This window comes from Wasmannia auropunctata, unplaced genomic scaffold (genome assembly GCF_000956235.1).
Source record: "Wasmannia auropunctata unplaced genomic scaffold, wasmannia.A_1.0 LD336034.1, whole genome shotgun sequence".
NCBI lineage: Eukaryota > Metazoa > Arthropoda > Insecta > Hymenoptera > Formicidae > Wasmannia > Wasmannia auropunctata.
The window spans coordinates 369,965-387,753 of NW_012026856.1; the positions used below are offsets into that span (position 1 = coordinate 369,965).

The 17,789-nt window shown below is 46.3% G+C and overlaps 1 protein-coding gene across 1 annotated transcript; it reads left to right on the forward strand.

Moving 5' to 3' along the window:
- The first annotated feature begins 3,691 nt into the window (after nucleotides 1-3,691).
- LOC105452290 lies at nucleotides 3,692-5,456 on the forward strand. The gene is made up of 6 exons (XM_011693264.1): nucleotides 3,692-3,708; nucleotides 3,786-3,839; nucleotides 3,926-4,025; nucleotides 4,111-4,254; nucleotides 4,429-4,581; nucleotides 4,678-5,456. Exons 4-6 carry the CDS (start codon nucleotides 4,150-4,152, stop codon nucleotides 4,882-4,884), a joined length of 465 nt encoding a protein of 154 aa, XP_011691566.1. The 5' UTR covers nucleotides 3,692-3,708; nucleotides 3,786-3,839; nucleotides 3,926-4,025; nucleotides 4,111-4,149; the 3' UTR covers nucleotides 4,885-5,456.
- The last annotated feature ends 12,333 nt before the right edge of the window (nucleotides 5,457-17,789 follow it).

Consider the following 17,789-nt stretch of genomic DNA (forward strand, 5'->3'; position numbering starts at 1 on the left):
TTCCAACAAAATTATTTTCAGATCCAAAATTTTTTAATCTTTCATTAGCAAAATCGTTCTTTCCATGAAAGAAATGTTAAATCTATGATAAATTGTAGATTAAACATTAATATTCCTAGAATTTTACATTCCATGATATGGAAGACTCGGTTAAGATGAGGCCGATAAAAAGAAGTAATTATTACAGAGATTAAACATAATAATCGCAGAAACGCTTAATCATTTGTGTGTTCAAGTTTGCATACACACTTTCTACACATTGCATTTTTGCCCAACGAGTTTCCGATCTTTTTCGGCTGCGTTTGCTCGCCGAGCCCGCGTCCGCGCGCGCGGGTGTGCGTCTCTGCGGGGGTGGAGATACATTATCCGTTCCAGTCGCGTGAGAGGACGAAGCGACCGGAGATGGAGGATCGCGCACCTTCTCGCGACGCTCTCGAGCGGGTGGAGTGGCGCTTTGCCGGCCGTGGTGAATCGTGCCATAAATCAGCCGTTACCGAGTCAATTGAGACGTCGCGAGCACTCTTTGCGTTCCGAGTCCGCGCCATTGGTGTGGCTTTTTGTCAAGCGCGACGAACTCGTCGGGGACGAGAGTGAGAAAGAGTGGAAAGGGTCGGCGGGAGCGGTGCGGGTGCCCCCGCGCGGTCGTTAAACGCAGCCGTACTCGAGTACCGAAGTAACGATATGCTAAAAGGGAGCGAGGGAGGCCGGGGAGGCGAAATGATCTCTCTCGCCCGTTCTTCGCCCCGATCGCCGCGCGCGATGATATACGGCTCGATACGTCCTCTTTCTACGCGCGCGCTCTTTTGTTACCTCCCTCCTTCCGCAGACTCTCCTTCGACTAGCTTGCCTTTTCGACGACCGCCCGTTCTTTCCGTGCCGTTCGCATTCGCAACGACGTACCGAGCAAAGTGGTCCTCCGCGGTGAATTACGCCGAAACTTCTGTTCCGCCGAGAAATATATATACAGTTTCCGACACAGTCACCTGTAATCGCCGATGCGCAGAGACAGAGGCAGTTGAAGAGGCATGCATATTCGAGAAAATATGAACGCTGCGTATCATCGCGTCAGGCATGTGGCGCGAGCGTTTCGTCCCGCAGCTTCCGCCACTCCACGTGGCAGTGACCATCTGCCGCCAGATCCAGATGCACCCGCGACGCTGCTCGCGAAGATCTAATTACACGCGAATGTTACTCCCTTCCTTTAGTTCTCAATTATAATTATTACTAGAATTAGCATTGAAATATACTTATTAATTATTATTACTACTGCAATTAAAATCATTATTAAATGCTTTCATTAATTAGAAGATAGATGCGTTATACGCCTCTGTGCTTATCTCGGTGATTTGGATACGAATACAAGTTCAACAGAGTTGAAACATCGCATTCTAACTTTGCAAAGTCCATTTTTAAACTATCGATTTAGAAGAAAAGTAAGTCTTTTCGCTGTCAAAACCGTAGCTTAAATAATTTTCCAAATCACACTTACACAGTGTAACGAACTATCAATCCGTCGCATGATTACATCGAAAGTAAATTAATAATGCGTCCTACTTGGTCGAAATTCATAATCAGACCGGGAATACAATTGTAACTTTCGCAGGGCCGTTGTTCCACCGTCGCGCGTCGATGCTAACGCTCATACGCGCGCGCGCGTGCGAGGGACTATCGGTGTGTTACGCCATTAAAAGTTGCGGCATTAGTAGGCGCTAGTTCCTCTAACTCGTTGAGCATTATGATTATACCGCGAAAGTTCCAAACATTATATCACTGCACAAATACGATATTTATCAAAGTAGTTTGCACGGGAAAGTGACTTTCTTCCCGTTGAGTTATACCCGGGGCGAAACTTCTTCCATCGAAAGTAGCGGCCGTGTTAAGCGCCGGCGATCCGTGCCCGGCGGCTTGTTCGACTAAGTTTTATTGACGTCTGGAATTTGTTCGGCTGTCGTCGCGACATTGGGTCTCGCCGATGATCGGTGACGAACGAAACGTCACCGAAGCGACGGCACGGCGGCGTCAATTGCCGAACCGAGCCGGCTCTCGTTCCTTTTTCCCGTCCGACGAATAAGCTCGCGCCTCGGCTTTAGAATATTTGAAAAATGATGTAGTCGGCCGTATAAGCGTGGAAGTCTGCGAACGAGATACTTTTCCAACATTGCTGTTAGATTGTCGCCTCCGATGCGTCGGCGGCGCGGTACGGAGGCGAATCACGTCGGGACGCTAAAGAAATCAGCCCTACCTCTCGGATTTCTTCCCCCGTGCAGGTTGTCTGTAAAGTTCGAATGGAACGGGAGGCGTATCAGGTGGAATTTAATCATATAAATGGACGCGGAGCGTCCGATCCGAACTCGGCCCGATACCCGGAAAAAAAAAAAATAAAAGTTTAACGCGTGCGGCACCTCGTCCCGTCCGAAGAGGAGAGGAAATCCCCTCGGAATTTTTTTCCGATCGAATTAGCTCCCCGGTGAAACTTTATTTCGCAGTGTGCTCGCGAGCAGTGCCTGCTCTCCCCTTCTTCGTTGCGTCTATTTTTTTTAATTTACTGACAAAACGCGCATTCGACCAGCGGGGCTACCCTCCATGTTTATTCAGGACGGTTTTTATGTGGTTTAAAGACAAACGCCGAGAGAGAATCGCCATTACAGAGTACGAAGAAAAAGAAAGTATTTAAAAGCCTGTCTTCTTATTTGTGTTTATTCATAACGTTCAAAAGTGCTAAATAAATATTATGTGCACAATGACATAAGTGTAAGATATAAGTATACATATAAAGATTTGCAACATTTTTTGTCCCCAGCGTTATTGCGTAATTTTTAGAATGTCAAAGTATTTTTTTATAATATCGTGATTTTTCATGTCGTTTTTCTGATCGTTGGAAACGTCGATCTCAATTCCGCTGTGGCTGAAAGCTGAAAGTATCCGAAAGCACTGCGAATCGTGAGAACGTGGCGAGAAAACAACAGTCGTGCGACTTTTTGTTTCGTTTTGCCGTCACGTTCGTGGACTTCGCGTGCCATCGCGTCACGGGATACTAATCGAACGTAAAAGAGAGGAACTAAAAGTCGCCCGCAAGATCGACGTCGCGTCGCCGTGGTTTTTCCCCGCGTCCGACAGCCCCAGGGTAGCGCTCCCCAGCGCTCTTCGAAAGAACAATTAGTATTGTCGTAGTCTCTCGTGCGATGTGCTGCTTCGAACACAGTTACTCTGGAATTTTCCAGGACAGAGCCAATCGTAGAGCCTGCTTCATTGGTGCCGGTGCCCTCGAAGTTCTTGACAAGTCTTTCTATGCTGGAATAGCGGCCATTGAATTTTCGTAGATACAGTATTAACAATAAATTGATCTTGACTAACTTTAATATAAATTGACTTGTCTACTCTAACTAACTACTTTAACAATAAATTGACTTGTCGAGCACATTTTCTTTGCATTTAGATTTATATTAATGAATTTTCAAAAATCATAGTCTTGGCCTAAATATAAAATACTCTCAATTTATTGCAGTTTCTTCGAAAAGGCGGTATAACAAAAGCCAAAAGAGAATTAACAAAATATTAAAATTGTTTACAATAAATATTATTTTTCAATAAAATTTTCTTAATTTATTTGTCGTTATATAAATATACATTATAGATATAGAACGTTTTTTACGTCAATTTATAGAGGCTTTAGACTTACGTGGCCGAGGTTATAAAAAGACTAGCGACGTTAGTCTTTTATTCTTGTTAGATATATAGTTTATTACGTCAGATATGCTATTATAAATTTTATATGCTTCTTGCAGACCAATCATTAAGGCATATCTGTCTCCCCGAATCGCAACAATCGTTATTCTAACGTAAATACAGTTTTAACACTACTTTATATTCGCTTCGATAATTTCGTTAATATATTTTATTAATATAATTAATAATCGCTCTACAGAATTCTTTATTTGCTGTTGGCCGTTGTTCATGTCGTACTATTTAAGAATTGCAAATTGCTATGCGTGCAATTAACGTTAACTACGGTCGTGGTAAATGACGTAACGTAGCCGTTAATGTCAAAACAAAAATTTTCCTGCGATTCGTAATGACATCAGCTAAAATTAACAGTCCTATTACTTACAGAAAGTGACACTTGTGCTTTTGCTTCTGACACTGTTGTCCATGACGAAAGTGGAGGGTTGGATTACCACTGGTTTAATGTCATTAACGTTAATTACCGTCGTTATTATAAAGCTCTTCGGTATCGCCATTGCATATTACGATCTGGTAAAACGCCTCTCCTGCTCGACTCTATATAATACATTAAATCAAAGAAACGTTTATAGTGAGAGTGAAATAAATTGCATTAGCATATTTGACATTGCGTTGAAAAGCTCGTTGACCTGTTCGCGAGCATGCATTATCACACATGTTAAGCTCGACAAATCAATTGGCCGACAGGTGGACATGAGCGGTGACTGGTCGTATTTAATAGAATTTGGTTTCGGCGTTATATTAATCGCCATTGTAGTCGGGATAGAGTTGCTCGTAATTATGCGCGCGCTGACAGCGGTGGCCATTGTCGCCGCTGTATTCGGTACATTCCTCAGCTCGGTAAATATAAAACCAGACGTTGCTTATACAACGAATTTGCAGTATTCGAGAGCAAATGGAAAATTATTTCCCTAATCGATAACCATTCGCTCTCAGGTGTCGCTGATGGATCTGCATCAGAATATGAGCATCAATTCTTGGTGGTGGGAGAAAAAGCTGATCAACGGGTGCGCGTATCACGTGGTCAGGCAGTACACGCTGTTATGGTGTCTACGAATCGAGGAGAAACCACGCGTGATAACGATCTTCGATAGTGCGCCTCAGGAGCAGGAGCTCGATGTGACTGTGTCAAATAGCCAATGAAATTCCGACGCCTGTTCTTAACGCCGCGTTAACTCTTTCTATAAATGTATAACACGCGCAGCATCGGGATTTCGCGGAATCGCGATTTTGTTTCTTACGTTTTCTGATTTAGACGATATCGCCGGAACACGATTTCTCAAATTGCTCTCCGCACGGAGATACACAGGAATCCATGAAGTATCATTAAAGAATTACACACGTGAAATATATCGTCGATTCGATATCCTTACGATCCGTACGATCGTAACGACTAGCTGGAGGGACTTTGACACAGTCGTGGGTATTCCAAAGAAAACACTGCGTATGCGTAACATCAGCGTAGAAACTGAACTTGCTTTAAATTAAGAGACTCGATTTTATAGCTATCGCCGTTTCTTCGCTTTCTGAAGTGAATGGCCGCATCGAATATCTAGGAATCTATTTTACGAGTAGCTCGCAATCTATACGCGTATGCTATCAGCTATACTACTTCCTCTTGAACCATATGTCTTGCTGCATAGAACATGCCTATTTTAAAACGTTCTTGACGTCTGAGTTTTGTAACGTTATTCTTTATGCATTTATAATTGCCTTTATATATTCCTTATTATAAAAAATAAAAAAGATTATGTATGCATTATAGTTTTGCTCTTCCTCTTAAAAATCATAATTCCATTCATTGCTATTTTCGTTGCAAATAAAAAAAACAGAGATAATCCCTCCGTGCCAAATGCGTGCATCTGACAAGCATTCTGCTTAAATTAAAAACATTATATATACGTTATAGTTTTGCCCTTCCCTTTAAAAATCATAATTCCATTCAATGTTACATTCGTTGCGAGTGAAGAAACAGAAATAATCCCTCCGTGCCAGATACGTGCACCTGACAAGCATTCTGCAATCCTTTCTTATAACTTTTCACCGACGCGCTGGCAAAAGTGGAGCGTAGCATTTTTCTCGCGTTCGACAATCGCGCGAAAAAGGGAAAATAAAGACGTAAAGAGGACCAGAGGGGCACGGTAAATATTTCGCCATCTTCAGTTGGGACTTATCGGTCATAAAATGGCACTTCGGGGGCACTCGAGGGGGATGTCGTGTCGACCGTGTCGCGATGCAACGGGCACTCGTGGTCGAGGGACAAATCTTATCGACCTGGTGGCACGGGACAGAAGGTACGCACACTGTCGGACCACTTTCGGAAAAGCAAACAGCGACACCGAGCAGCCGAGCAAGGAGAGACCGTGAGCCTCTTCCTGAATAAAAGAGAGGAAGAGAGAGAGAGAGAAATAAAATACGTAGCTATCTACGGCGAGAAGAAGGGAATAAGATGGCCCAAGGGCCGGACGAGCGACGAAGAAGTAAGGAAGCACCTTTCGGTTCCCACGAGATTTTGCGGCTCGTGGTCGAGCCCGAGGGAGCCGATGGAAGTAGAATCAATTTTACGGACGGCCGGCTATCGATACCATGCCGATTGGCATCGATCCCATACAGAAAGAAAAAGAGAGAGAGAGAGAGAGGGGGGAGGGGGGAGAGAGAGAGAGAGAGGCGCTTCTTCTATCCTCGCAGAGGGACACGATGTGACGCGAAATTACCCGCCCTTCCAATCCGGACGTCCTCGGGACGTTCCTGCAGCGCGCTTCCGCTCTCGTCAAACGAGAAGCGGCTTAGAAGTCCTTGCCTCTTTCAATTTGCAGGAACCGACTAGCGACCGTCTACATCGACGATGGAACAAGGCGGCCACCCGCGTTACTTCCAACGAGCTTTCCGCCCGTAGCTCCCTCGAACCCGGATGATGACTACCTGCCGAGCTTATTCCTTATGAAAGCTCACGCCGCCGTTCCGTCCATGCACACGTACGACAGAGTAAATTTTCCTGGAATAGAAAAGCATGCCGGTCAGCCTTCGCCGAAGTAATCAGTGCCACTAAACGGACACGGCTGTCGCGCGTGTTACTATTCGTCCTAAAAGCTTCATAAATACTGTCACATTTTAATTTCAAGAGACAGTCGTCTTGCAAGTCGCAAGCTCGATAGCATTCGTCGCGTAAAAGTTTGACAGAAATATGCAAACAGATAATGCGCCATCGGAAAAGGCAAAATAGATTTATCGATTTCAATTTTTACAGATTCGGATGAATAGCTTTCTCTCCCCTTAATGATTTCAATCCGAGAGAGACTTTGTGATTTAATCGCCTACGACGAGAGAATTGCGAGGTGTAACGGTATTGTCGAAAATCTCGCGATAATAATAGGCTGAGTATGATTTATTAACCGTAACCGTTCGGCTGCATAGCGATTGTAACCGCAATTAACTCGATGGAAAGCAAGAACGTCGAAGACCAAGGCGAACTTCGTGCACTTGTGCAACACGCGCAATAGCACGAGCTGATAAAAACGGGCGATAAAAGATGACGAGCCGTCGAACTATCGCTATACGTGCATTTATTATCTTCATGGTAATGCCATGGTATTTGCATGTCGTAAGATTGAACATAGCCATTCTTTATTCCGAAGTCAGGGATTCGTAAATCATCAGGTGCAAATTAAAAATCTCTATACCTCAACGAAACAACGCCGCGACTTCGAATTATTAAGGAATATTAAATCACAATTATTATAAATCAAACGACAGGATTGTGTCCATAGAGAGTCGGAACGTCCAATTGAGAAACTGTGCAAATACAAAACGGATATCGTTTACCGAACGGCTCGTAACAAACGATTTAGATGATTTACGGCGACGTTAAAGTCGAGGCGAAACTGGCCGGCGAGGCGTGCCGCGGTGGTCGCGTGATTTCGCTTTTGCCATGGCAATAGGCGTCTAAGAGAAGATAATTATCTCGGATCCCTCGTGCCGCCGTGAAACGTTATTAAATCAGGCAATCAGTTTTTCGAGAGACCCAAAGCAACGAGGGTGTATACGCGTGCGCGCGCGCGCGCGAGAAAGAGAGAGAGAAATAAGCGACACGAGCCAGTCCGTAAGGCGTAATCCGTTTGCAGCCAGCCAGTTGAGCCAGTAAGGCGCCGTCTCAGCGAGCGACTAACGACAGCCACTTTACGACACCCACGCTCGGCGCTCGCCGCTCGAACGGTTATTAATTACGCGGCACCGGGCGTTTTCGTGCTTTACCTCCACCCCACCTGCCTTTTTCGCCGTGTTTTCCTCACACGCGCACTTCTCCACGATTCTTTGAAGCCGGCGCGGCGCGGCGCGGCTTCGATCGGGTCTCGCGCGACGGATACTTCGCACGATCCGCACATTCTTCTTTTGCCTTTGCGTTTGTAAATCTCAATGGCCTTTCAACGTCGCCTCTCTAACGTTCTTTATCGTTTATTCGTATCATTTATCAGCCATCACCTCATCCGAAACACGAAACTCTATAAAAAAAAATCTGTCTTGTCGAATCGGTATTCTACGACATGTTCGATGAAACTAAAATCTGATTTATTATGCCTATCGATTGGATGCACGTCTCTAAATAACATGACGAAGTTTTGGAAATATATATGATTGCGTTAGGACTCATCACAAGAAGCAGCAGCATTCAGATTTCGTAATCTACGCGTGACGCGTTAAAGCGACGCTCGCCGTCGCGAGCTGGAACCTCCAAGGAAATCTTCAAGGCCCATTCCGTGAAACGCCGTTATTTGTCAAGCGGGGATACAGGTTTTCCCTGTTTTCCGGATTTCTTTTGAGCACGGCGAGACACTGACACGGCGCGTGACGGCCTTCCTGCCATTCGTCCGAGACGAACGCGGCATCGAGTATTCTTTTTTTACATATCGTAACGACTCCTCTCCTGCCGCTCCTTTGACGTTCTCTTTGTCGCGTACCACCGAGGGGAGTTACGACGAGGCCTCCTTGAAACTTTCTCATTCGTCAAATTAGAATTTGCCTTTTTACCAACGCGACGCGACGGCGGCGGCGGCCCCGGGCTCCCCGGGGTCTCTCTCTCCGACGACGCCTCGTCGAGACAATGGATCAAAGGATCACACAACCATCGGCTGTACTGTATTTCCCCTGGACCCTGGATTGCCGCGCGCTTGCCAGGCGCGAGACAATCCGATGAAAATGGATCGAGTGACGTCGCGATGTCGGGTATCGAGCGCGCGAGAGGGAGTGGTAGGGCGCGCGAACGAGAAAAGCGCTTCCCTGACATTCTCCTCGATTCGTCCGTACGCTTCTCTCGCGTTTTCCTTTATTTTTGCACGAGAAAATTAGAATGTCGCGTCTACCTGTTGCAGCGAGAACGAGATGAGGAAGGAGCGAGAGTCGGAGAGGAAAAAAAAAAAGAAAAAACAGCTCGAAGCGCCAACTCTATCTGCTCCTCATGTTGCGCGTGGAGGGGGAAACGGCAACTGCGCGCGGCTAACGCGAGCCAATATCCCGAATAAATCCATCTTAAATCAATCTTAATAAAAATAAAATGAGAAAGAAGAGAGAGAGAGAGAGCGAACCGATGGCAAGACCAACGAGTTCTCCTTTCTGGCGCTTCATCGACAGCCAATAAAAGCCGCCTGGAAAAACAGAGGCTTGATAGAAGTTTAATCAAAGTCTTCCACTTCGTCATCCAGCGTTATATAACTCACCCCGGCCGCCGCCACCGCGCCGGCCTAGAATAAGCACAAGCGGTATCGCGTATACCGTTTCGATTGGCTCGTTTTCACGACTTAAAGTTACGACACCGCGCAGCGGCGGGAGAAACGGTTCGCTTCGCGAGGCTACGCGGACGCAGTCGAGAAATCAATTTCGGAATCCATCATAGAAGTTACCCCCGGCGCGGCGGAAAACGCTCTTCGCCCGCTCGAAACGTCGAGACGGTTGATACGAAGAGAGAAAAAGGGGGAGAGGGAAGGGGGTGGATGGGAAAGGAAGAAAGGGACGGACGGGAGCCACGGAAACGCGGGGAGTACACGAAGTGACTGGGTCGGACTCTTATATAAGGCGACTCAATTAGGATTAGCCCGCCGCCGGTCCGGAGCCTTTCGGTCTTTGCGCGCTGATCTTCGACTCGTTTCATCGGCTTAGGATTTACCTAAGGATCTTATTGGCATCGAGGCCGAGCCCGATCGATAACGCCCACCGTTTCACGGAGCACCGCGCGCTCACGAAGTCACGAAATCGTGATCCGCCCCGTCGACAATGAGACGTTATACCCACCGCCTAGGTATATATATATATATATATATATATATATATATGTATACATACGGATACGGTATAGGAATCGGGCGAGGAAACTCCAGAAAATCGTTTTTCCGCCCGCGTACCCGAGTGACGTAATAGAGGCGTCCTCTTTCAATGGTTATCGAGCCAACGCTCTCCGTAGACTTCGACGCTGCGGAAAATCGCCAGTTAATTGAACGAATTTCAATGCACCTCGCCGGAGGTACGTTTACTTTTCTAATTGAAGGCCGATAATTGGCGCCGCTAAGAGTACTTCGCGTCGCGTCGCGGTTGTTACAGGGAACGTCCATCATGCGGGGGATATCGCACAGAATTCATTTCCGCATAATCAAGTTTCATACCTCAATACTTCGGTCGTGTCGCGCGGCGCATCATATATGTACGAAATCGAATCGGAAGTGCGCGCGTTCGATCGCGAATCAAATCTAAACGAGACCGAAGTTCTTTATCGTGTCGCCGCGGTTTTATCTGGTGCGCGCGAGGCGCGCAATCGCAGTTGACAATGTATCGAATCTCTCTCGCTCTCTGTTTCTCAGTTCCAATGCATCGGCAGGTGAAATCTCGTCTCTTTCTGTCTCTCTTTCCTACGTTACTCCTCTGGTCGATCCCTCTCTTTCTCTCTCTTTCTCTTTCTCTCCCCCTCCCGCCTTCCCCCGTTGCCCCTTCTGCCGGAGAATAATAAGTTTCCGGCGATGTGACCCGTGAAAATCGAATACGCTTGCACCGGTTGCAGCGACAGCTCGGTCGACAAGGCAGCTCCGCGTCCGGTCGACTCGGTTATGGAAATCCCTTCGGCGCTTGCTCATCACTACCACCGTTTCTCCATGATGTTTCCAGCGAGTTCACTTCTCGCCCCGATCTCTGTTCAAAGCCGATAGTGAAATCTCGTTATTTCATACCTTGCCCGCGATAACGAGAAAAATTGCGTCTGGTTATATGCTATACGCGGCGCGGCGTGGCGCGGCGTGGCGCGGCGCGACTCAGCACAGGAATTCGCGGGGCAATATTTCAAGCGCTTTATTGCCACTGCTAGTCCGCGTGACGTTATTAAAGCAATGATATATCCGCGGAAGTATTTTAAGCACCACTTACGCGATCGAGTTTTTAAACGGTGCAGGATATCGGAATATCAAAAGAGACGCGTTCTCCCCGTCCGTGTCGTTAATAAGCAATTATAAATTTCACATAGAGAAATTTAAGTATCAAGTAAGAATGAAATATTCCGCGCCCTGTTATAATTAAACATCGCTTGACACGTACATGTAATCCACTTACGTGTATTTATATTAAATCGCGAAGGGGAGCAGCAGCCGGGGAAATCTCGGACTGCTATTATATGCTACCGCTTGTCGCGATACACGCAATTACATTAAAATATCGCTTTTACGTTATCCGGTCGGCATTAATCCTTACTTTTCAGTATTTAAGTTGTTTCCCTCTCGAGGGTTACGCGCCTTTTACGTCATTCCGCAAAGTTCGCGAGGACTGCAAACTTTTCCCATAAATTTCCGCGTTTCCTTTCATTTTCCAGAGTTGGTACATCGATCATCACAGCAATTTCTTCATTGCTACGCTGCATCTCTTTTACGCTGACGATTGCCAAATTCCTCCGCCAACTGGCGCAAGTACTAACGAACCTACCTAATTAATAGACAAATTCCGAAGAATCTACCTAATTAGGGATAAATAGCCGCTTGTTGCGAAAGTCTATACATCGTTTAACTTCGGGTTGCGTTCCTAACAATATTAAATAGAAATTTAAAAATATTTTTTATCATATATAACATTACAAAATGTGTACTGCGTTATAAACCTATGTTTCCCGCGAATATATAAAACATCATAATTAAATCAAGAAACTAATTCCGTTCCAATTTCACTTCAAATTTGGAGGCTTTATATTTGTTTGTCCCGCGATTCATTCGATTCACGAACAGGGTCATATAAATATTTAAAAATTCCATTAAGTCACTCAGAAAGGAAAAGAGAAACCTGGTTTCTCCGATCAGACACAAGAAGTTTACATAACACTGCCGTAGAACGGAACTTCTTGTGAGGGGTGACGAAGTTTGGCAGCTCGTGAAGGGCGGAGCCGGAGGTGCCGAAGGGCACGATCGCGGAGGGCACCGACTTGAATAAACCGCCTCATTGTTTGCCCGGGGCTCGATTACGGGTTAATAACGTTACCGTGACCCTTCGTCTCGCACCGGGTGTATACACCCGGGCGGTTTTGAGGAAGACCGCATTGCTCGCTGGTGGTAGCGCAGCCGGCGCATAAAGGAGTCGATCGGCCGATCCAATTACCGTCTAGCTGTTTCTTGGTTCGTGGCTCGTTAACGGGAAGGTGAGGGCCCGGTGAGGCTTAAGGAGTTCGTAAGACTTCCTTACGTATTTCTTCCAGGGAACGTCTCGGAGCGAGAGCCGCGAACCGTCCGAGCGCGCGCGGCGCGGTTCGGGTTACCCCCACAAAATTGCACGCAAAAACCAGCCGCGATCGCCCGCGCGGGTCTTCCTGTGGGTTCTTCAGGGGGAATTGCGTGCTGTCGGCTAAGATTTCTTCTAAGCCGGCAAACCGCGCGTGCGATCCGCCTCCATCGAGACTCTTTTCGGGCGCGTCGCACGAAATCGGATTATCCGGGTGCTATGCTTTACCTCGTTAACAATATCGAATATATTGCAGTGGAAAATCCAAGAGCAAAGTTGCTGGTAATACTGATAGGAGCTAAAAAGAAGTGATTGTCAAAAAGTTGAAAAAAGTTAAAAATCTGCAGATGTTTATAATTCTCTTAAAAAAAAGTATAACGTTTTGCGTTCTAGAATTGCGAACATTAAATAAATATTTCTTATAAATTTATACAATAAATAGTTCATATATTCAATAAATTTTACGAGAAAAGCTTCTTATCGAACAAGAGTATCAATTAAATTCTATTACTGAACTCAATTTAATTATTTAAAGACGTCACGCTTTCGTATCTTAAAAGACGCGTTATTCTGGTTAAAATTAACGACGATGGGTATAGGAACAAATTAATAGCCGATTGGATAAGAGCAGTCGTATATAATCTCGCTTCGGATCTAATTATGCCGCGCAGAAGGACATATCGAGCCATCGGCTCGCAATTTACCGGCTTCGTGCGTTGGACGGCAATTAACGGTCGTAGGAGAAACCGGTGCACATAAAATCTGAGAAAATTACCGAAGAGCGCGGGGGGACGCGCGCGCGCGTGCGCACAGGAGAAGTTTATTCCGGCTCAGCGACGTGATGACGTCGCATCGTCGCCAAGGAGATCCGCATAGCCGCGGCACAGCCTCAACCTTGGGTGCGAGGCTGCCGCGAAAAAAATTGCGGCGGATTGTAAAGAGGATTTAACGATTCCCGTCTGGCCGGCACCGCCCTCGCGCCCGCGCCGCCGAAAACAACGAAAGCTCGCACTCGATAATTTGTGGCTCGCGAGCCACCGGCGTGGAACCGGCCTCGCTGTAATTACCAAGGTAAATAATGCTCTCCCGTCGTCCAATGGCGTAACTCCGTTCACGAATAAATCCGACTCTATATACGTGCCCGGGATGCGGAATGCGCCGCGCGTTCCGCGGCCGCGCGGCGCGTCCACCGAATGAGGAAACGAAGAGATCGTTACGATAATCACGGATTCGTTTTTTGCTACGGAGATTTGTTCTGCTGGAGGAAAGCGGGAGATTACATTTCCGGTCGCGTTCCCTAATAAGCTGCGGCAAAGTATCGGCTAATATATTTTACACGAGTGTCATGCGAGAGCGCAATTTTTTTGATATTCCGAGCATATTCGTCGCGATATCTTCGTTGCAATACTTTGACTTGACCTGCTTCAGTCTGCTACAAATTCTTAAAGTCGGTCACGTAAATTGATGAGCGCAATCCATTTTGCTACGCTTCAAGTAAGTAAAATTTTCAGTTGCCTTTCACCGTCACACACATTTTTATATCTTATATCTTATAATTTTATCTATTATTAATATTCCCGTAAACTACTTATTTGTTATATTATTTCATAAATATGGTAGTCTTCCAACATAGAGAATTTACAATTTATTTATAAGAGAAACTTTTACCCGCGTAATAATTTAAGACGAGTTAATCAAATGTATCCGTTATCAATTTGTTTGTCTTCACAAAATCATATTGCAGCGACATTCCTTACAGTTCGACTCAAATTAGATCACCGTTCAGAATGGAAATATAAAGAAAGAAGCAATTACTTTGTAATTCTGCGAGATAAAAGTGTGCAGCTTTCAAAAGAAACGCATATGTTTACCTAAATGCATTGCCAATTCAGTCCAATTCGTGCATCAGAAACATTCTTCTCAATTAAGACCGAAGTTGCATTGAAGGGACACGGAGGGATTAAGATTGCATTTATTATCCGTCCTTCTCGCGTCGCGGAATTGTCTTGGCAGCCGTCCAATGCGGCGCGAGGTGCTCAAAACGTTTGGCGAAATGAGAAAATAATCGAGTCCACTTGAAGTAAAGAAGAAGTTGAATAAACTGCGGTGGAAAAGGGTGAGCGAAAAGGTGCTGCGGGCGACGACGGATCGCCGTCTACTTTGCCGACGTCAATGGTTCTCGAAGCACGAAGAAACGCGAATTTCCTCATTCCCCCGGATTCTTTCGTCCCCCCTCGTTTATTTTTGTTCTCTCCTTCCGGGTTCTCATTTACTATAAACGTCTCTCTTCGGAACGTTAGCGGGGCGCACAATCGTGCCCCGATCGCCCGAAACCATACGAAGAAAACGGTACGTCGGGCGACGTGTTTTTCATTCTTTGATCACCCACGGCTCAACTGAATTAGAGATGAAGTTCTGTGCGATACGACGGCTGTGCCGTGTATACGGCTCGCTCGCTCGAATTGTTATAGTCGTTTCTTTACATCTCGCGAATCCGCTCGATTTACAATCGCTTCCTTTTCCGCGCGCCGAAGATCGATCCGGCCTTTCCAACCGAGCCGAATCGAGCATTATCTATATACATTGTCTGGAATTTTTGTCTCTGGCCGTCTTGTCTGTTGCTCTTCGAGAATAGATAGTTTCCTATCAAAATTTACGCTACTTTACAATTGTATTTTTAAGATATTACCGCGTGTACGTCGCTAATGTTTTTATTGAACACCACCAGTCGTCGACCTCTACAGCATTCCGAAAAGACAGTGCCGTGTATGATAAAAAAAAATATATATATATAGGTATATAATAAATAATACAAAAATGCCTTTTATTTTTAAAGATTTGTACAAAGATTTTTTTTATTCCAAGATCATTGATGGATCTTAATGGATCTTACATTTATGAAACTTAATGTTCGGAAAAATAAAGGTATTTGATGACATATATCACGTCCTTGTTATCGGGGAATAGCACCAATTTCGAGTGGGGAAAGTCGCCAATTTGCGCGGAGAGTCGAGGTCCCCAGAGGCACCGCTATTAAAAGTCTTTGGAGATCAATTGAGCTGAACGGGAAACCTTGTGGAAGGGTATCGATAACGCACTTAATCATGTGACATATAAAACAAATTCAAGATATCATATATGTGTGTATATGCATGAGTTAAATCTGTTATTGTAACAAAATTAAATGTAACAATTGTAACATATTTATAAAAATATAAAATATACGTTCTATTTTAATAGACAGTATTTTAATCAATATTATTTTGATAGTATTTTAATGTAAGAAGTACTTCACGTTTTTCAACTCTTGGACATACTGTTAATGTCCTGGTAAAACCAGTAAAACGTTTCTGCATGTCGAATCCTTTCTTCCAGAGGAGTGCAAAAGCACTCCTCTTGACATTCTGACGTAAGTACCGCGCTATTCAGATCCGAGGGGAGCGTCCAATTTGCGCCGATGCCCGGCGATCAGGGTCGTGTCCCCGCGGGTCGTGTGATTTAAGCCTCGTTCTAGTCTCGTCAATGGAAAAGAGAGCGCACGGGAGGAAGAATGAGAGACGAGTGTTAAGCCGTGCCGCGGGGAGCTCGTGGCGGCGGCGCGGCGGCGGCGCGGGGATTCGATGAAAAGGCAATTAGCCGAATGAAAATGTAACACGAGACCGCACGTGACTACGAAATACGCGGGGAGAGCTTGCGGCTCCCTTTCCCGACCCCCTCGCCGCCCGGTTCGGGCGTCCTGCACTCGTACATGCATGTCGCGTAATTGTCACTTTGTCAACGTGCATCACGCTTTACCCCCGAGGGGCTTCTCCTTGTCGAGCGTGAGAATATGGAGAGTCACTTCTTTTAATTGGTGCGAGAAGCCGGCCGCAGACTAAGAAGACCGGCGTAAAGAGGATGCACAGGAAGAGAAATGAAACGGGAAAAGAAAATGAGAGGCGTGGGAGACGTCCGAGGAAGAGAGGGATAGAGTCTTCCGGTCGCGCTCGTAACAGCGCAAGTTTCGTGGGGTAAGGAAAGTTCGTGTCGAGGAGGGTCTCTTCGAGGTTGTGAAGATGAGACATGAGACATGAAGCGTATGTATATATATATGCCAGTGAATGAATGAGAGAGAGGAAAGAGAGAGAGAGAGAGAGAGAGAGAGAGATGCCAAGCCGGCGAAGAAAGAAGAAATCAGGCGTGATCGAGCATTCTCCCGCGCTTCGCCTTCGTCTTCGCCTTCGTCGTCGCGCCTCCCCCTCCGAAAGCGCAGCAGCTCCGACACAAAGGGCGCTCTCGCGGGCGAGGAGTCGTTACTATGCCGCGGTTCCTCCTTTCCTTCCTTCCTTCCTTCCTTCCTGTCACTTCCTAACGATGTATTTCCCGCTATTGGTTTCCCGCGCGAACAATGGCTACATAGGAGGGAGGGCGGGAGGCCGGCGCGCGGCGCGGCAGGGGAAAAAGCATGAGGAAAAAGGAGTAGATAACGCACATCCTCCTCTCATCCACCGGCTTTTCCTTCGCTTCACGGTATATATGTACAAAACGATGTGAATGGGAAGAAGAAGAAGAAGAAGGGCGCGGGGAAGAGAGAAAGACGGAAGAGCGACAGGAGAATCTATCGAGGAGCGAGAAAGGAGGCAACAGGGCCGGATCAATTGGAGGTAATCCCTCGGGTAGAGTCTCCCGCTTCGCAGAGCATGAAATTCTTCCTGTCTCCTCGCTGCACAGACCTGCCTCGAAGAGTGGCCCTCTCTCTTTCCCCGCTCGCTCCTCTCCCAACACGCGTATCCGGAAGCGTGTGAGTGCGCCCGACGGCATTGCACGTATACGTATCCCTCGCTTCTGCGTCCCTCTCCTCTTCTGCCCTAATCGCTCCTTATCCGCCTCCTCGGGCCTCGAGCGGGGGATACGCGCCTTGATTCGAGCCAATTACACCGGCGGTTCACAATTCAATTTCACTTACAGAGCGCGTCCCGGGCCCCCCACGACCCGTAACTCGACGTATCGATTATCGATCTACTTTAGCCTGCGCCAGCCGAAAGAGAATTTCGAAGGAACTCTCGGCGTGCTTGGCTGCAGTATCCTGCATCGCGATGCGAATGCAAGTATACAGGTGGAAGTAAATAATTCGCTGCACTGAAAATCAGTCAACGCAGCAGATAAGTGATTGAGCTACGGCGGCAAATTAAGAGATTCCATTTATTTCTCGCTTGTTACTTTATTCTCTTTAAAAATAACTGCACCGTTACATTTAAATGGAGTATATAACTTTGCGCGAGAGCGCGGAATATTTTTACTTGCCACGCGTACCTATAACGGTACAGCTTGAGGGC

What these genes read in the sequence shown, in the direction of transcription:
- LOC105452290 (XM_011693264.1), top strand. Translation starts at nt 4,150, where the DNA reads ATGACGAAAGTGGAGGGTTGGATTACCACTGGTTTAATGTCATTAACG. An exon ending in CCATTGCATATTACGATCTG is followed by an intron (nt 4,255 to 4,428) that starts GTAAAACGCCTC and finishes ATTGGCCGACAG; the next exon opens with GTGGACATGAGCGGTGACTG. An exon ending in TCGGTACATTCCTCAGCTCG is followed by an intron (nt 4,582 to 4,677) that starts GTAAATATAAAA and finishes ATTCGCTCTCAG; the next exon opens with GTGTCGCTGATGGATCTGCA.